The sequence below is a fragment of the Canis aureus genome, chromosome 6 (genome assembly GCF_053574225.1).
Source record: "Canis aureus isolate CA01 chromosome 6, VMU_Caureus_v.1.0, whole genome shotgun sequence".
Lineage (NCBI taxonomy): Eukaryota > Metazoa > Chordata > Mammalia > Carnivora > Canidae > Canis > Canis aureus.
In genome coordinates, this window is record NC_135616.1 from 38,929,323 (window position 1) to 38,950,207 (window position 20,885).

General features: G+C 38.8%; 1 protein-coding gene across 5 annotated transcripts in view; it reads right to left on the reverse strand.

Annotated features, from left to right (window-relative positions):
* ASH1L (ASH1 like histone lysine methyltransferase) overlaps positions 1-20,885 on the reverse strand; it is a 181,797-nt gene that overhangs the window by 47,195 nt on the left and 113,717 nt on the right. For 4 of the 5 annotated variants that reach the window (XM_077901003.1, XM_077901005.1, XM_077901007.1 and 1 more), the window contains 2 exons: positions 16,819-16,913; positions 62-166 (listed from right to left, as the gene is read on the reverse strand). In XM_077901003.1, coding sequence (XP_077757129.1) covers positions 62-166; positions 16,819-16,913 — 200 coding nt within the window. The remainder of the gene's footprint in view (positions 1-61; positions 167-16,818; positions 16,914-20,885) is intronic. The other variant, XM_077901008.1, reaches the window with a different exon arrangement.

Genomic DNA, 20,885 nt, shown 5'->3' on the forward strand with positions numbered 1-20,885 from the left:
AAAGTGGTGCAGCCACTGTGGAAAATATTCAGCAGTTCGCAAAAATTAACTGTAGACTCACCATATGAGCCAGCAATCCCACTTCTGGGTATATAGACAAAAGAATTGAAAGCAGGGTCCTCAACAGAGAATTGTAAACCAATGTTCATAGCAGCATTATTCACAACTGCAAAAAGGAGGAAACAACAGAAATGTCCATCGGCGGATGAATGGATAAACAAAATATGGAGTGTGTGTGTGTGTATTCAAAGGCATATTATCCGGCATTAAAAGGGTTGAAATTCTCACATATGCTATAATACAGAAGAAGAACCTTAAGGAAATTATGCTGAGTGAAATATGATAGAACCAAAGGGACAAATATTGTAAGATTCCACTATATGATGTACCATAGAGATAAAAAGAAGAACAGTGGCTACCGGGGGCTGGGGAATGGGCAATTATGATTTAATGGGCACAAAATTTTAGTTGGGATGATAAAAAAGTTCTGAAGAGGTATGGTGTTATAGTTGCACAATAATGTGAATGTACTTAGTGCTGTTGAACCTTACACTGAGAAATGGAAATGAAAAATACAAATTCTAAGTTACATATATTTTACTACAAATTAAAAACATTAATAACACAATGTACCAAAAACCACTGTATACTTTAAATGGGTGAATTGTAGGATACAGGATTATGTCTCAATAATTGTTTAAAAATACATCAGTGTTAAAACTTTTTGCTTTATTTATTAAAAAGTTACTTACTTAAAAGACTCAAAAGGAGGAGAGCCTGCTGTACACGCCCATAAATGTACTTACTGTTCTTTCTGCCTTCCTGATGTTCCAAGGTCCCTTCTTTATTTCTTTTCTGTTCAGAGACCTTCTTTTACCCACAGGGTAGGTCTGCTAGCAACACACTCTTTTAGGTATTATCCTTCATATAGGAAGGCTTTGACTCCCACTTAATTCCTGAAGGATACTTTCACTGGGTTTAGAATTCTGGTTAGACACTTTTCCTTTCAGCCTTTGAGAAATGTTGTGCCATTTCCCTGGATTCAGACAAGCAATCCAACTATTGTCTGAACTGTCTTATCGCTATGGGCAAGGACTCATTTCTCTCCCAGTTTACAACTGCTGCGTCTTCACTGTGCTGAAGTTGGACTAGGGTGTGCCTACACAGAGGTCACTTCAAGAGGGTCCTGTTGGGTTTGAGCATCAACTTCCATCAGTAGCTTCATGTCTCCTGCCAAATCTGTGAAGTTTTCAGCCATTATTTACCAAATGAGCTTGTCATCTGTATCTCTCTCCTTCTTTGAGCACACCAAGGATACAAAGTTCACCCCCCCCTTTTAAAAAGATTTTATTTATTCATGAGAGACACACAGAGAGAGAGAGGCAGATATAGAGGCAGAGGGAGAAGCAGGCTCCTTGTAGGGGGCCCGATGTGGGACTCGATCCTGGGACTCTCAGATCATGCCCTGGGCCAAAGGCAGGTGCTCAACCACTGAGCCACACAGGCATCCCCAAAGTTCTCTGTTTGTCATGATCCCACAGCATCTGTTAGGTTGACTTTTACTTTTGCTCAGATGGGACTGACTCCTTCCTTCCTCCCTCATCCTGCTGCTGAGCACATCCCTAAGCCTTTACCGCAGCTACTGCATCTTTCAATTCTAAAAGCCCTACTTGGGTATTTCTATTTCCTTGCTGAGGCTTTCTACTGTTTTCATGTTTTGAGCAAATTCACAACTGCTTGTTGAAGGTGTGTGGGTGGTTTTTAAAAAAATCTAACTGCTTTAAAATCTTTGTCCGGTAATTCTAACATCTTGGTGATGACATATATTGACTGTCTTTTAAAATTCAGTTTAAGATCTCCCTGGTTTTTAGGATGCCTGGGTGGCTCAGCGGTTAAGTGCCTGCTTTCAGCTCAGTACATGATCCTGGAGTCCTGGGATTGAGTTCTGCATCGAGCTCCCTGCATGGAGCCTGCTTCTCCCTCTGCCTGTGTCTCTCCTGAATAAATAAATAAAATCTTAAAAAAAAAAAAAAAAAAACAATCTCCCTGGTTCTTAATAGGACATATGACTTTCAGTTCAAAGCTAGACATTTCAGGGATGCCTGGGTAGCTCAGTGGTTTAGTGCCTGCCTTTGGCCCAGGGCGTGGTCCTGGAGTCCTGGGATGGAGTCTCACATAAGGCTCCCTGCATGGAGCCTGCTTCTCCCTCTGCCTGTGTCTCTGCCTCTCTTTCTCTCTGTGTCTCTCCTAAATAAACAAATACAATCTTAAAACAAAACAAAAAACCTAGACCTTTCTGTATTATGTTACCAGGTTCTAGATTTTACATAAACCTATTTTGGCTGGCCTTTTCCAAAACTGCTCCAGCAAGGGAAGGGAATGAGATGTCCAGTCAATACCAGTTGAGAGTTCCCCACTCAGTCTCCATCAAAATCCAAGTGTTGGTGAGTTGTTACTGTAGGGGGTTGGTGGGAGTTCCAGCCTCCCATGGGGTCATTTCAACACCATGATGGGAGTGGCCATGTCACTACTGGATTATGGTAAAGTCCTGACTCCTATCAGCTTTCCTCTGATATCACATAGGGTGGGGGCCAGGGTGGGACACCTTATGACTGCCCACTGGAGATGGAAGCTGAGGCTCCCCATTTGGCACCTACTGGTATGAGCATGGGTAGAGTCAGTTTTTTCTGCAGTGTCTCAGTAGAGTATGGAGGATATTATCTAAAAGTTTTCTGTCTTGCTAGGTTGACTCTTTCCCTTGCTTTTGGCTATAGAAAGCAAGCTTTTCTTTGCTTGTTTTGTCTATGCCCAATGAAATTTCCAGGCTGCTAGCTTTCTCAGTTTCTGGTCTGGGATGCATGAGGTAAGAAGACAACTCAGGGAACTCATCACCATGAAGTTCCTAGTCCTGAGGTCCCTAGCTGGTCTTTCTTCTCTCCACTTTTTAAAGTCTCTTTTTTTTATATATGATATATATATGATAGAACACTGAAGACCTTTTTATGTTTTTACTCATACTTATTGGAACAGGGAAAGGTATGTCTACTTCATTTTCTATGAGGTACAAGCATGTCAAACACAATTTTTTTTTCCCTTTTAACTGAACACACCAGTTTGTGTATCCATTGTACTGATGGGCACCTGGACGATCTCTAGTTTACAGCCATTATACGAACAAAGGTACTATGAATATTCTTACACATACATATATTGATTTCTCTCTGGTAGGTTTATGTTTACTTTTACAAAAGCTGCCAGAACTTATCCTTTTTTAAAGATTTTTTTATTTGAGAGAGAGAGAGAGAGAGAAAACAGACAGGGAGAGTGTCAGGGAGAGGGAGAAACAGACTCCTCAATTAGTAGGGAACCTGACTTGAGGCTAGATCCCAGGACTCCAAGATTATGACCTGAGTTGAAGGCAGATGCTTAAATGACTGAGGCAGCCAGGAGCCCCTGATAGAGCTTTTTTTTATAAAAGTTGTGCTATTTTACTCTCCCACAACTGTTTATAAACATTTTGGTCATGCCAACTCACTGTGGCTTTAATTTGCATTTATTTGATGAGTTATGATTTGCTGCATATTTTTCATATGTTTATTGGCCATATGTATATTTCTTTGGTAAACTGTGTTCAAATCTTCACTTTAAAATTGGGTTGTGGGATTCCTGGGTGGCGCAGCGGTTTAGCACCTGCCTTAGGCCCAGGGAGACCCGGAGATCCTAGAGACCCGGGATTGAATCCCACGGGCTCCCAGTGCATGGAGCCTGCTTCTCCCTCTGCCTGTGTCTCTGCCTCTCTCTCTCTCTCACTGTGTGCCTATCATAAATTTAAATAAATAAATAAATAAATAAATAAATAAATAAATAAAATTGGGTTGTGATTTTATTTTTTTAAAATATATATTTTTTAAGATTTTATTTATTTGTTTATTCATGAGAGACACACACAGAGAGGGAGAGATATAGGCAGAGAGAGGAGAAGCAGGCTCCATGCAAAGAGCCCGATGTGGGACTCGATCTTGTGACTCAAGGATCATGCCCTGAGCTGAAGGTAGATGCTCAACTGCTGAGCCATCCGGGTGTCCCTGGGTTGTGTTTTTATTTTATTTTAAAGGTTTTATTTATTCATGAGAGACACACAGAGAGAGGCAGAGACGCAGACAGAAGGATAAGCAGGGTCCATGCAAGGAGTCCGATGTGGGACTCGATCCTGGGATGTAGGGATCATGCCCTGAAATGAAGGCAGACGCTCAACCGCTGAGCCACCCAGGCGTCCCCCTGGGTTGTGTTTTTAATAAAATGAAGAAAAATAAAATTGGGTTGACTTTTTAAAAAAATTCATTGTAGAAGAGTTCTTTATGTATTCAGGATATATATCATTCATGAATATTTTCTCCCAGTTTGTGCTTTGTTTTTATAATGGTGTCTTTGGTGAATACGTTTACATTTTGTTAAGGTATACTCTATCAGTGCTTTCTTTCTTTTTTTTTTTTTTATCAGTGCTTTCTTTTATAGTTATTGCTTTCTGTGTCCTAAGAGACCTTTAACTACATGCAGGTCATGAAGATATTATCTTATGCTTTCTTCTAAGGGCTTTATAATTTTATCTCTTACGTTTCAGTCTACAATCTGTGCCAAATTCAGTTTGTATATGCTATGAAGTTGCTGTTAAAGATTAGTTTTTTTCCTTAGAACATTTGTTTCTGCACCACTTGTTGCAGGATGCTACTTCTCCTGTCGGATTGCTTTAGTGCCTATGTCCAAATCAAAGGACCACAAAAGTGTGGATCTATTTCTGAGCTATCTATTTTGTTCCACTGATCTATTTTTATAAATATTTTATTTATTTGATAGAAAGAGATAGCAAGAGAGAGCATGGGGGGGGGTGGGCAGAGGGAGAGGCAGAAGCAGGCTCCCCAATGGGGGGCTCCATCCCAGGACCCCTGGGATCATGACCTGAGCGGAAAGAAGATGCCTAACTGGACTGAGCTACGGGGACATCTCCTACAGATCTATTTTAATGGCAATTTATTATATTATTTATTTTTTTTAATAGAGAGCACATGAACAGTGATGGAAGGGCAGAGGGAGAGAGCAAGAGAATCCAAAGTAGACTCCACACTCAGCGCAGAGCCCTACGTGGGGCTTGATTTCATGGCCCTAAGAACATGACTTGAGCTGAAAACAAGAGTCAGATGCCCAAGCCAACGGAGGCACACAGGCACCCCTATTTTTATTTAAAAAATTTATTATTATTGTTATTGTTATTTTATGTTTTTTTAAAGATTTATTTATTCATGAGAGACAGAGAGAGAGAGAGAAGGGGGGGGCAGAGACACAGGTAGAGGGAGAAGCAGGCTCTTGGCAGGGAGCCCGATGCGGAAATCAATCCCTGATCCCGGGATCATGACCTGAGCCGAAGGCAGGCGCCCAACCACTGAGCCATCCAGGCATCTGTATTGTTATTTTTTAAATAGGTTTTATGCCCAACAGTAGGGCTTGAAGTCCTGACCCTGAGATCAATAGTGGTGTGCTCTACCTACTAAGCCAGCCAGGTACCACTCTAAAGTCTATTTATTTATTATTTATTTAAAAAGATTTTATTTATTGGACAGAGAGAGTGGCAGGAAGAGGGAGAACCAGGCTCCTCACTGAGCAGGGAGCCTGATGCAGGGCTTAATCCCAGGACTCTGGTATCATGGCCTGAGCTGAAGGCAGATGCTTAAGTGACTGAGCCACCCAGACACTCCTCTAAAGCCAATTTAAACCGTGTTATAGTAACTCTGGGAGTCAGATAATATAAGTTTTGGAAAAAAAACAAAACAGTTTTTTAAAAGATCACTTTGAATATTCCAGGTTCTTTGCATCTCCATATCAATTCTTAGAAAATCAGCTTATCAATTTTTACAGAAAAGCCTTCTGGTAACATAATCTACATTGCACAGAATATAACAACTGAGGCTCACCATCTCTAAATGTGGCATATTTCTCCATTTACTTAAGTCTTCTTTAATTTCTCTGATAAATGTTTTAATTTTCATTATAAAGTTCTTGCCTATTTTTGGGTATATTTATTTCTTTTTCTTGATATATTTATTTCTAATTAGTTTTATTATCCTATTATAAATGCTTTTTAAAAATATAGACTTTATTTTTTTAGAGCAGTTTTAGGTTCAAAACAGTACCGAGATTTCTAATACACATAATGCCCCTAAACAAGCACAGCCTATTCCATTGCCAACATTCCTGACCAGAGTGGTACACTGATTAACAATTGGTGTACCGGGATGCCTGGTAGCTCCGCAGTTGAGCATCTGCCTTCGGCCAGGGCGTGATCCTGGGGTCCCAGGATCTAGTCCCACATTGGGCTCCCTGGATAGAGCCTCCTTCTCCCTCTGCCTGTGTCTTTGCCTCTGTTTCTCATGAATGAATAAATAAAATCTTAAAAAACACCAAAAAACCCCCCAAAAACCAACAAAAAAACTGGTGTACCTATACTGAAACATCATTATCACTGGAGTCCATGATTTACATTAGGGTTTGCTCTTGGTGTTGTATATGCTATAGCTTTGGAGAAATGTATTAACAATATATATCTAACTATTATTCTATCATACCCAATAGTTTCACTGACCTAAAAATTTCTGTGCTCTGCTGACTCATTCCTCTTGTTCTCTCAACCGCTGGTATTAATAATGTCTCCACAGTTTTGCCTTTTCCAGAATGTTATATAGTTGGAATCATACAGTGTGTATGTAGGCCTTTTCAGGCTGGCTTCATTGACTTAGTACAATGATTTTACAGTTCCTCAATGTCTTTTTAGGGCTTGACAGCTCACTTCCTTTCAGTGCTGAATAATATTCTATGTCTGGCTGTACCAGTTTATCCATTCACCTACTGAAAAACATTTTGGTCACTTCCAAGTTTCGGGAGTTATGAAAAAAGTGGCTGTAAAACATCTGTGTGCAGGTTATTGCATAGACATTAGTTTCCAATTTCTTTGGGTAAATGCCAATAAGTGCCACTGTTGTGTTGTGTGGTAAGAGTAGGTTCAGTTTTATAAGAATACATCTGATTCTTATATACCGATTTTATTTCCAGTAACTGTGCTAAAAAGTTGTAATAGATTTTGGGGTATCTCTCTGGATTTTATGATCCTGTAATCTGTAATCTATAAGCAGGAACGGTTTTACTTCTTTCTTCTTGATCTTTATGACTTTTATTCATCTTCCTCCCTTACTGCACTGGCTAGAACATTCAGAATAATGTTAAACAGAAGTAGTGAGGGTGGACATTTTTAGCTTTTTCCCAATTTTAGGAGGAAACACTGCATATTTCACCATTAAGTATAATGTTAACTATAAATGCCTTTTATAAGGCTGGGGAAATGCCCTTCTACTTCTAAGAGTTTCTGTCTATATGTTTAAACTCAACTTTGTTCTATAGATGTTTTTCCGCATCAAGTCTTTGTCAAATTACACTAGCCAGGGTTACACTAGCCTCAGGGTTATGAGCCAGGGTTACACTAGCCTCAAAAAATGAGCTTGGGTTACACTAGCCAGGGTTACACTAGTCTCATAAAATGAGCTTGGTAGTGTTCTCCTCTATTTTCTGAAAGTGTTTGTGTAAAACTGGCATTATTTTGTTTTCAATGAGGAAATAGCCATTTAGTTGTGACATTTTTTTGTCTGAATGATTTGGTAAAGAACTAAACTAAACAACAGGCTATTCAGATATTCTTTCTTTTTGCATTAGTTTCATTAATTTGTATTTTTAAAGGAATTTATCCATTTCATATATATTGCTAAATGAATTGGCATAAAGTTATTCATAACATCTCCTTATTGGCCTCTTAATGACTACAGGACCTACAGGACAGACTGGTAATTTGTGTGATCTCTTATTTTCTCTTGTTCATTGTATCTAGAAGTTATCAATTTTGTTGCTCTTTTCAAATGTGTTTCCTTATTGTCTTTTAATATTTTATTGACTTCTACTCTTTTTTTAAATTTTTTTAATTTTTTATTTATTTTTTTTTTAATTTTATTTATTTATGATAGTCACAGAGAGAGAGAGAGAGAGAGGCAGAGACACAGGCAGAGGGAGAAGCAGGCTCCATGCACCGGGAGCCCGACGTGGGATTCGATCCCGGGTCTCCAGGATCGCGCCCTGGGCCAAAGGCAGGCGCCAAACTGCTGCGCCACCCAGGGATCCCCTATTCTTTTTTTTTTAATATTTTATTTATTTATTCATGAGAGAGAGAGAGAGAGAGAGAGAGAGGCAGAGACACAGGCAGAGGGAGAAGCAGGCTCCATGCAAGGAGCCTGACGTGGGACTTGATCCTGGGTCCCCAGGATCACACCCTGGGCTGCAGGCGGCACCAAACCGCTGCGCCACCAGGGCTGCCCTGACTTCTGTTCTTTATTAATTCCTTCTTTCTATAGATATCTGTGTTCTAGGAATGAGTGGGATGACTTTGGCTTTGCTCTTCTCACTGTCATTGAGTACTGTTACAGGAGATGAAGGGGAAGGTGTATTTACTCTATGTCAAGTGTAAAGTAAATATCACTTAATTCTCACACCTCAGGTTGGAAGTCACTGCAATACACACATGAAGATGCTGAGATGTAGAGTAGATAAAAAAGCTGTTCACAGTCATTTGGCTACAAGAATGTGGGATGGGAAGAGGAGCCTATCTGCATTTGATTCTGGGGTGTGTCTAGCCCCAAGGACATCTTCAGGTTTGGCTGACTACAGAACTCAGTATGTGGTCATACTCACAGCTAGATTTCATTACGGCCAAAGGACACAAAAGCAAAATCAGTAAAGGGGAAACATGAATCAGGCAAAACATGGAGGAAATGAGGTACAAGGTTATACACATCCTCCCAATGGAACCACACAGGATGTAATCTTTGGCAACATACTGGGACAACACATGTGAAATGTCTATCAAGGATGCTCATTACAAACTCAGTGACCAAGGTTTTGATTGGTGGCTGATCATACAGGTACTCTCTAAAATGTACCAAATTCTAGACTCTTCAAATGAAAGCAGTTTATTTTTTTAAAAAGATTTTATTTATTTATTTATGAGAGACAGAGAAAGAGAGAGAGAGAGAGAGAGGCAGAGACACAGGCAGAGGGAGAAGCAGGCTCCATGCAGGGAACCGGATGTGGGACTCGATCCCAGGACTCCAGGATCATGCCCTGGGCTGAAGGCAGGCACTAAACTGCTGAGCCACCCAGAGATTCCCCAGAGGAAAGCAGTTTAAACTGAATATACAGTTTATACACAGCAGGGACAGTAAGATACTTTCCTATTCAGGAAAGTTTTATATTAATAGAGGAAAATATTTGCCATTCAAATCACCAGATGCCAGCCAATTCCCAAACTTGGAAGCAGACTTTTTTCAGAATGGAAGTCCTAGGTCTGCTATTTTAATCCATTTTGTACATAAAGCCTATGTTTTCTCCACTGTATCAGGGAAAGGAGTCAAGATTTGGCATTAAGTCTCAATGACTGGCAGTGGCAACAAAGAAGAGCTGTGTTTGAAAGAATTCCGAATTATTTTGTGAGCTCAGCAAAAAAGGGCATCATAATATATTTAATAATAACTGGCAGAGGTAATAGCTATGTACTAAGTAACAGATTTTTGTTGACTGGTGATCTATCATAAAAAGCCAACTCTGGATTCAGTAGTTATCTTTTATTAAATGATTACTATGTCCTAGGTAATGTGCTAAGTATCTTATATGCATTATTTTATTTAATATGCATATTAATTTCTATTTTACAATAAAGAATCTGGAGCCTTGAGATATGTCAGCTTGCCCAAAGTCAGGCAGATAGTAACTGGTGGAGGTAGAATCTGAATCATGGCCTGATTCCCAAAACAAATGTGAAAGACCAGGTCCTCACATGTTTTGCTCCCCAGAAGAATTTTGAAAAACTATGAATCTCCTTATTATTATTTTTTAAATATTTTATTTCCAAGTAATCGCTATACCCAACAGAGGGACTGACTCATGAGCCCAAGATCAAGAGTCCCATGCTTTACAGACTGAGCCAGCCAGATGCCCCTCCCCTGCAAATGATGTTATATATGGTTTTATCATTTTAAAATGATGAATCTGCATACTAAAAAGATTCAATACTTATTGTTATTCATTAAAAAAGGAATATTCTCAAAAAATAAAAATAAAAAAGGAATATTCTCTTAACATTTAGAAATTGAAATAATTTATCTTTGAACATTATTTCTATTCCACTTATTCCAGAGGATTTTATCTTATTATTATGTATCTTTTCATGCTTAAAAGTTCTTTTATTGAACCTATCCTTTTACTCCAAAAAAAGTGTTTCAATTCACATTTAATAGTACCTGTGAGGGACAGGGTAACTGGGTGATGGACATTAAGGAGGGCATGTCATGTAATGACCACTGGGTGTTATATAAGATTGATGCATCATTGACCTCTACCTCTGAAACTAATAATGCATTTTTTGTTAACTAAATTTAAATAAAAATAATAATAAAAGTACCTGTGACCATAAGACTCAAAGTATTAAAATTTTTCTTTTGCATTATGTAATCACTGTAATTTTGATTAATATATGCCTGATCAAAACAATGTAACTACACTTTCAAAATAACAGCTTTACTGAAGCATAATTCACATATCATAGAATTCATTCTTTTTTTTTTTTTTCTTTAAGAATTCATTCTTTTTAAGTGTCCTATGCAGTGGGTTTTAGTACATGGAGTTTTGGTGACGGCTAATTTTAAGTGTCAATTTGGCTAGGTTACAGTAGACATCTAGATAGTTGGTCAAACATTATTCTAGATGTGTCTGTGAAGGTAATTGTTAGATGAAATTAACATTTAAATCACTAGGTTGAGTCAAGCTGATTACCCTCCATAATGTGGTTAGGATTCAGCCAAACCGTTGTTGAAAGCCTTAGTAAGAAAAGAGACTGACCTCCACACAGGGCATTCTCAGTAGATTGCCCTCAGACTCCTTGAGCTGTGAAAACAACCCTCCCTTGGGTCTCCATTCTGCTGGCCTGCCCTGCAGATACTGGACTTGTCAGTCGCCGCAACGGTGTAAGCCGAGACCTTAAAATAATCTCTACAGGAGTGCCTGGCTGGCTCAGTCAGTACAGCGTGTAACTCTCGATCTCAGGGTCTTGAGTTCAAGCCCCATGCTGGGCATAGAGCTTACTTAAAAAATAATAAATAAAATGTCGCAAATAAAATCTATTAAAAAAACCTATTAGAATGAGAAAGATAGGGATCTAATTTTTAAAAAATGCACCTGGCTGGCTCAGTCAATAAAGCATGTGACTCTTGATCTCAGGGTTTTGAGTTTAAGCCCCACACCGGGTGTGGAGCTCACTTAAAAAACAAAAAAAAAAACTGGAACACCTGGGTGGCTCAGTGGTTGAGTGAATGCGTGATCCTGTGGTTCCCAGGATTGAGTCCCACATCAGGCTCCCTGCATGGGGCCTGCTTCTCCCTCTGACTATGTCTCTGCCTCTCTCTCTGTGTCTCTCATGAATAAATAAATAAAATCTTAAAAAAAACCCCAACACTCTACATGTATCTTGGTTGTTTCCATGGAGACCTCTGACTAACACAACAAACTTCATTTCAGGACATTTTTGTCACCCCCAAAAGAAACTCTGTACCCATTAGCAGTTACTCCCCATTCCTCCCTACCCTTAGATCTTATAAATCACTAATCTACTTTGTGCTTTTATATATTTGCCTATTCTGGACATTTGATATAAATGGAATCATAGACGCACCTGAGTAGCTCAATTGGTTAGGTATCTGACTTCCGCTCATGTCATGATCTGAGTCCTGAGATCAAGCCCCTCGTTGGGCTACCTGCTCAGTAGGGAGTCTGCTTCCTCTTTTGCCACCACCCCCCCCATCGCCTTATATGTGCATGCTCTCCCTCTAATAAATAAATAAAATCTTTAAAAAAATGGAATCATAAAGCAAATATGCGTTTTGTGACTGGCCTCTTTTATATAGCATAATGTTTTCACAGTTCATCCCTCTTGTTACATGTTTCTACCTCATTTCTTATTATTGCCAAAGAACATTCCACTGTATGCACATTTTGTTAATCCACTTATCCACCGTGGGAAACTCGCGTTACTTCCATCTTTTAGCTGTTATAAATATTGCTGCTATGAACATTTCTGTATAAGTTTTTGTATGGACATGTGTTTTCAATTCTATTGGGGAGATACCTAGTAGCAAGACTGCTGGGTCAGATGGTAACTACATGTTTAACTTTTTGAGGGACTGCCAAAATGTTTTTCCAGAGAGGGTTATACCATTCCCATTCCCACCAACAATGTATGAGGGCTCCAGTTTCTTCACATGTGCATCAGTACTTTAATTAAAGCCATTCTGGTGGGTGTGAGGTGGTACCTCATTATGGTTTTCATTTCCATTTCCCTCATAATGATGTTGAGCATCTTTTCACATGCTTATTGGCCATGTGTGTATCTCTTTTGGAGAAATGTCTATTCAGATAATTTACCCATTTAAAAAACTATGTTGTCTTTGTGTGTGTTTGCCTTTTTAATTTGAGTCTCAATAGTACTTTATATGTATGGGTTTTTGGATACAAGTCTCTTAATTGATATATAGTTTGTAAATATTTCTCCCATTCTGTGCACTGTTTTTTCGGTTTCTTTCTTTCTTTTTTCTTTTTTTTAAAGATTTATTTTTATCTTATTTTATGAGAGAGAGAGAGAGAGAGAGAGAGAGGCAGAGACACAGGCAGAGGGAGAAGCAGGCTCCAAGCCGGGAGCCCAACGCGGGACTCGATCCCGGGACTCCAGGATCGTGCCCTGGGCCAAAGGCAGTCGCGAAACCGCTGAGCCACCCAGGGATCCCAAAGATAGATAGATAGATAGATAGATAGATAGATTTATTTATTCATTCATTCATTCATTCAGAGAGAGAGAGAGAGGCAGAGACACAGGCAGAGGAAGAAGCAGGCTCCATGCAGGAAGCCCGATGTGGGACTCGATCCCAGGTCTCCAGGATCACACCCCAGGCCGCAGGCGGCGCTAAACCGCTGCGCCACCGGGGCTGCCCTTGTTTTTTCAGTTTCTTGATGGTGTTCTTTGAAGCACAAAAGTTTTAAATATTGACCAAATTCAATTTGCATCTTTTTCTTTTGTTGAACAGGATTTTGGTGTTATAACCAAGAAATTATTGCCCAATGCATGAAGATTTCCTCTTTTTCTTTTTCTTTTAAGATCTTATTTATTCATGAGAGACACAGAGAGAGAGGCAGGGACCAGACAGAGGGAGAAACAGGCTCCTCATAGGGAGCCCAATGTGGGACTCGATCTCTGGATTGGGGATCACGCCCTAAGCCCAAGGCAGACACTCAACCACTGAGTCACCCGGACATCCCATGAAGATTTCCTCTTATGTTTTCTTCAAGAGTTTTATAGTTTTAGTTGTTATATTTAGGTTGATGATCAATTCTGAGTTAATTTTTCATATGGTGTGAGGCAAGCATCCAAGTTCAACCTTTTGTTATGTGTATATATCGTTATCATAGAGCCATTTACTGAAATATCATACTTTCCTCATTCAACTGCCATGGTACTCTCATCAAAAATCAATAAACTATTGGGGTGCCTGGGTGGCTCAGTAGTTGAGCATCTGCCTTTGGCTCAGGTGGTGATTCCGGGGTCCTGGGATGGAGTCCCACATCAGGCTCCCTGAGGGCAGCCTACTTCTCCCTCTGCCTATGTCTTTGCCTCTCTCTCTCTCATGAATAAATAAATAAATCTAAAAAAAAAAAAAATCAATAGACTATAAATGTAAGGGTATAATATACATTTTCATAACTATCATGAGAAGTAAAATTTTATTTGAAATAAACTGCTCTAATGAGATAAACCTGATTTCCTTAAACGTTTAAAAAAGAAACATCATTTTCCACTTACTGATTCCGATTCTATCACTGGTAAGATTCATTATTTTATTGTTAGAACTACTTTATTCATATAATTAATACAGCAGAGACAGAGATGAACCCAGGACTGGATGACTCAAAGTCATGTTCATGTTCTTTGTTTATGTGATACAGGAAATGACCTGTTCAAAACTGATTGGCCTACCACCCTAGCCTAATCATAAAATATTATTTGATCAACAAAACTGCATTGTCCAGGAAAAAAAGTCTATCCCCCAATAGCCTGCTTCCCTGCTTCACAGGGAAAAAGACCCACTACACTTGGAAATGTTTTTCCACTATTTATTCACTTTGCAGACCACTGAGTACAAATTAGTTTTAGTGGGACATTAAAATGGGGATGTGGAGATAAAATCTTTATTTAAATTAAGAGATTTCTATTCTGGACCTAACCACTATGTGTGCCAGAGATGCGAGAGAAATACTGGCTTATTATTTTTCCTATCTTCCTTGGAATGAACCAACACCTTCATACCCTTGAATAATTAGAGCTTCATTAAGTTAGATCACATCCAGGACAAAATCAGTAAGACCAAAATGGTTGTTTTTCTTTAAATGGGTCAGTTATTTATTTATTCATGAGAGAGAGAGACAGAGAGAGACAGAGAGAGAGAGAGAGAGATAGAGGCAGAGGCAGAAGGAGAAGCAGGCTCCATGCAGGGAGCCTGATGTGGGACTCGATCCTGGGACCCCAGGGTCATGCCCTGAGCTGAAGGCAGACGCTCAACCACTGAGCCACCTGGGCACCCCTAAGTGGGTCTTTTAAATTACTTCTTTCTAAGCCTGCTTATCATTATCAGGTTCTAGGAAATAGCTAAATCTGCTGAGACTACTTCCAGTGCTATGACATCACAAGTAACAATAAAAAGCTCTTTCAGAAGAACCTTGGCAGTAATCCCGGAGAATGCAAAACTTACTCTTACCTTCATTAAGGTAAGAGAACTAAACCTTGGAACTTCATGTTGGAGTTAAACCATTCTCTATCCACCCAGTATAGAATAAAGCAAACTGTTATTATAGAATGTGTCTCTATGCTTGCTTCCTTAAGTACACTGCTGGTCCTGGACCCTCTGGAGAGACCAAGGTGATTCGACAATCATAACACAGAGAAGAGTCCCACAGTCATGAGGCCAAGCAAATCACAGTTTAAAGAGAATACCGTAATGCATAGGGTCAACATCTACTATAGAAGTACATAAGTACACTGCTCCTGTCACCTCCAATTCAATAGGTCATCCTGATTTCTCTTCTTTTACTGTCATTTGAGCATGTATTTGTTAAACTTCTGTTATGTACCAGGCACTAGAAAATCAAAGGAAAATAAGAGAGACAAATGATCCTGCAACTGGAGCCTATAATCTAATGAGGGAGACAGAGAACTAATGAGTAAAGAGAGTAATCATGGATTATAGAAATAAATGAACAGGGTGCTCCGGTGTGGAGTAATGGAAAGGAACCTCTTTGGTGGGACAATCAGAAAGCTATTCTAAGAAAAATGACATTTAAGTGGGTATTTCTAATCCTTAAAGGATAAGAAACCAACCATAGGAAGAGTAAGAACACCTTTTTAGGCAGGGGGAATAATAAGCATAGTAGTACTCTAGTGAGAAAGGCCTTAGTCTGTTCTAGGATCTGAGACAAGACCAGCAAGATATAATACAGTAGATAAGGGAGAGATGGGAACAGAGAGATAGGGATGATGGGGAGAGGTGGGCAGTTAGTCAGGGACCAGGTCATTCTCTTTTTTAAAAGATTTATCTAAAAAAATAAAAATAAATAAAATAAATAAAAGATTTATCTATTTAACTAGGGGGGGAGGGGCAGAAGGAAAGGGAATCCTGAAGCAGACTCCCCGCTGAGGATGGAGCCTGCTGAGGGGCTCAATCCCAGGACCCTGAGATTAGGACCTGAGCTAAAATCAAGAGTTGGCTGCTTAACCGACTGAGCCTCCAGGTGCCCCTGAGACCAGGTCATTGTCAAAAGCTATGGTAAGGAGCTTACAGTTTACTCTGACAGTAAGATACCATAAGGTTTTAAGTATAATCTAATTATTCTTTTTTTTTACTTATGTGGAGAGTGAGCTGGAGGGGAGCAAGAATGGAAATGGACACATGTGTCAGAAGGCTGCTGCAGGAGCCTGAGCCAAAGTTAAATGTGGAACACACTTGAGAGTGACACTGGGATCTGGAGAACAGTGGGATGTACTGCAAGGAGGGTAACAGCAGAACTTGGGGGGATGAAAAAAAAAAAAACTTGGGGATGGACTGGATATGGCACTGTTGGAACGGGAGGAATACAGGATGACTTCTAGGTACCTTTTACTTATCTGGTAAGCTCAACAATAGGATCCTAGAAGGCAAAATTACCCCAATGCTAAACAAAGCCTTGACATTTTCCCCCCAAATGAATAGAAAGATAAATCTTGCTCAATTTTCAAGCAGATAAGTGATCTGCAAAAGTATTAGGCTCTCTTTGATTACTACATATCCATAAATCTTCTCTTTCTGAATAGGGAAAACATTTGAAACTCAAGTGGTAAATCGCTGGGTTTTCCTAGATGACATACTCGGAATCAAAAGCTACAGACACAGTGTTTTTTATTGAAACTGGAGTAAGAAAGATTCATGTCATTTTGACTCCTAGATAGCAAAGAATTTGCGGAATTCTTCAGAGTGAGTATAAATTAAATGATAAAGAAAGAGCTCAACCCCACTGGAGATGTAGAAATAATAAGAACATGAAGACATTTCATCCAAATGCAAGAAATACAGCAATATATTGTATACACTAAGTACTCACCAACATGAATAGGGGCTGGGAATAATCCATACTCATGCTCTCCTGGAGTGTATTCCAACTTTTCTTTCTTTAATTGGATCAATCGGCTCTTTGGGCTGTGATCAGAAAAGAATGGAAAATAATCAGAGGGTATGAAATCTCCTGTGGTCAAATAGAGAAAACAGATCCTTTGTCAAGAGTACTTGTTTTAACAGTGGGGCTCAAATTTAAACGCATACTTTTTTGGGGAGGGATATTAAGTACATTCATGTATTTTTAGAATCTATATTTTTGGAATTGTCTTTTAGGAATTACACATAAAAAGGAACCATGTTAGCATTTTCCAACAGTTTTGTAAAAGGAACCTAAATTTCAGATCTGATAATAATTATCTTATATTTGACCAATGATTTATAGTATATATTTATTATTTAAAAGTTTTTACAATTTAAAAAATATATTGTTTATTTATTTTAGAGAGAGTAAGCAAGTGAACAGGAGGAGGAGCACAGGGAGAGGGACAAGCAGACTCCATGCAGAGTGTGGAGCCTGACATGGGGCTCAACCTCATGATCCTGAAATCATGACCTGCGCTGAAATCAAGAGTTGGACATTTAACCAACTGAGCCACCCAGGCACCTATATTTTTTAAAAAATTCTTTTAAGAAAGCTGTATGCCCAATGTGGGGCTTGAATCCACAACCCTGTGATCAAGGGTTGCATGCTCCCTCAACTGAGCGCCAGGTATCCCTGATGATTTATAGGTTATAAAGTACTTTCACATATTATCATTTATATCAATCCTATGAAGTGGGTAAAAAGAAAATGTGAGCTTTAAACTACAGATTTGAAAACAGATGCTCTATGAAGTCAAGTGACTTGCCTTAATTTTAGTAGCTACTAAGCAGATTTAAGATAAAAACCTCCGTTTCTTGACTAGTTCCTACTCACCGATTATTCTTCTTATTCTACAATGTCTCCATAGACTTAACTCTTCCACTTGTCTAGTGGTCTGTGTTTCTAATGTTTGGTATGAGATCAGGCTTAAAGACATTCCACAAATACATAAAAGGGGTAAAAGGGGAAAATAAAAAGGAAACGAGGAAAAAGTGAAAAGAAAGGATTTCAGGAGGGGCTCACTTAGTCTACTCTGATTTTATTTTGCCTTTAAGTTCCAGTAAATAAGGCAGGGTTGATATATTTCTTTTCCCTATGAATCACAACACACTGATTTTCATTTTATTTTTTTTAAAGATTTTATTTATTTATTTATTCATGAGAGAGAGAGAGAGAGAGAGAGGCAGAGACACAGGCAGAGGGAGAAGCAGTCTCCATGCCAGGAGCCTGATGCGGGACTTGATCCCAGGACTCCAGGATCGCGCCCTGGGTCAAACCGCTGAGCCACCCAGGGATCCCCAACACACTGCTTTTTAAAATACAAGTGTATTCTATTTTGCAAAAAAACAAGTATACTAATACACATTTTTGCAGATAAGAAAATTGAGGCCCCCCAAAATAAGTTATTCATAGAACCTGAAGTTCTTAAATTTGAACACTGGTTCCTTCTACAGGATCATTCATTTATTTGTTCAATGAGCACTCATTAAGCCTACTAGGTCCTGTCCTAAGTGCTAAGAGGCATTGGTGAATATGACAGTTTACACTGTTCTTAGGTAGACAAAGACGTAAGAAAAACTAAGAAAGCAGAGGAGAACAAATCAAAAAATAATAAATGCTAGGCCAATAATTAAAATGAAAGGCTTTTCTAAGGGAGTGACTTTCAGCTCTGTTTTATTACTGGGTCTCGGCAATGAGAGGATTTGGGAAACAGAGGAAACAAATGCCTGGTAGAAGAGCAAACTGGAACAGGACCAGAGAATGAGAGCACTGATAAAAGAAGGCTGAAGGAGTCCAGATGAGGTCAGAGATTGTGAATGAAGTCATGCCAAGTGTTTAAAGCATTGGTAAGGAGTTGGGTAACAGTGTCAAAGATTAAGATCCGAGGCTATTCTACTTGTACCTAAAAACCACTTTTCTCATTTAAAAAAACTCAAAATAACTGGGAACAGAGATACGAAATTTTTAATCCAACTAAAAATTACATTTCTTCATCATGAATCAAAGTCAAATAGGGTAAGAAGACAACTGTGACTTACACAAGCAAATTGAAGAACATAAAAGTTTCTATTTAGTGACAAAAGGAATTGAAGCAAACCCAACATTTCCCCCTGCTTCTCCAAGGACTAGTAAGCAGGTAACAGACAGCAGTCAGGGAGGGCAATACTGGGCATCCTGAAGAGAGCAAACATACCAAACTACAAAAAAAATCCAGGGTAACCTGTACTGTTGTACTCTTCAACCGACCAAATGAAATATAAGCCCCCATGATTGCACCCAAAACCAATTACTGACCAATTCTCCAACAAAAACAACTTCATCCCTGATTCTGCAATGCTGATGTCCAGAATCTGTGGCATCTCTATGGAGATTACAATCAGATGAGGAATCAGTTTCCTAGCTCTTGGCCAAGTCTGATTTTGGGTCTAATTTTAGGTATGACCACTGATTTCCTTGTTGGTGATAACAGCATGGGACTCCTCTCTCTCATGCATTTTCCAATATTCTATTCCATGTGAACTGTGCAGAGTGGTCAACTGAGAATCTGGCTCTCTTTGTCAGTTTGTCTTGGAGATTCTGAACACTCTTAGACATTTTCCATGGTATTCATTGTGTGTGTGACACTAATAGTTCAAATCACTCAGGAGAAAATCTGTCGGAATGAAAATAGCCATTTCAGATACATAACTGCTCTAACATATAGTAAGCTAAACAATAAGTTTCTGTGATAGGTGTTTACTTTTGGCCTATGGCTGAAGCTGCAAAACGAGATGACTATTTCTATGTATATGTGTATAAATGCAAAAACCCTTTTGCCTTTCTTATCAAAAGAAAGTAATTTCCCTTTCATAATGTTCTATTTATAAATGCAACCCATTTAGTATTTGTGCCCAGTTTTCTCTTTGGTAGTTTATTAGTTTTAATAATTTATCATTTGAATGCAGTGCAGAGATATCAAATTCAAACAGACAAATCCATCAAATGGGAGAAAAAGTATACAAATATTTAAGAAAAAAGAGAAAAAGCAAGCATTCCTAATAATGATTATTAAAGGCTACTATGTTTATCTTAAATGTTATCTATAACCATGTCTTGACTTCAGGCATTTATTACCTCATTTTTAAATCTTGTCATCTCTAATGTTGGCCCCAAACCCCAAATAACTAAACCACTAAGATGTCTTCTTTCAAGTTTCCCAGACAGCTGCTGAGTCATACCAAGGGCTTACTCTAGCACCTTGTGAGAGTATATAAGGGGATTTCTGGCAGAATCCAGATTTCAATGAATGTATCAGTATTCTAAAATCTGTCCTGTTTGGCAAACAAATAACATGAAGAGAACCTGAAAATCAAAAAGTTCAAGTTCCCTAGGTTAACAAAAGATAAGTCACAGTTTATTAATGTGAATTATGTTTTATCTATTAGGAATTTTTAAGTTTGGAGAAAAGCATATTAATGTTCCTATAAGGGACTGAAATAACTGTCAAAACTTTATTATTTTATCAAGAAAGATTTTTTCTTTCTTTTCCTTCTAGATTTGGGGATCCCTGTCATTTGGTGATGATCACGGCATAGGTTTTACTGAATATACTGGAAAAGTCTAGAGAATTGTCTGTGATATGTTTCCAATCTCTGAATAACTTCTGATCAAATCTGTTTGGCTGACTATACTAAGGACTCCACTTCCATTAATTATGAGATTACTCGTAATTTAAGAGGTTAACCAAAGTCACCACTCTTACCATCTAAAGGTGGTTACTGATTTTTCCACACGATTGGCCAAAAGCCTCAGCTACAAGCAAAACTGAGACATCAAAAAGGTTTCAGTAAAGGGCTGCATCAGTAATTTCTGACTAGTAATTCAACTGGGAACAGAATTATGGCTGCAGATTCCCCAATATTAGCTAGAGGCATCACCTCAAACGGACCACCTGTTAAAACTGTAAAAAGGAACAGAATAAGAGCTTCCAG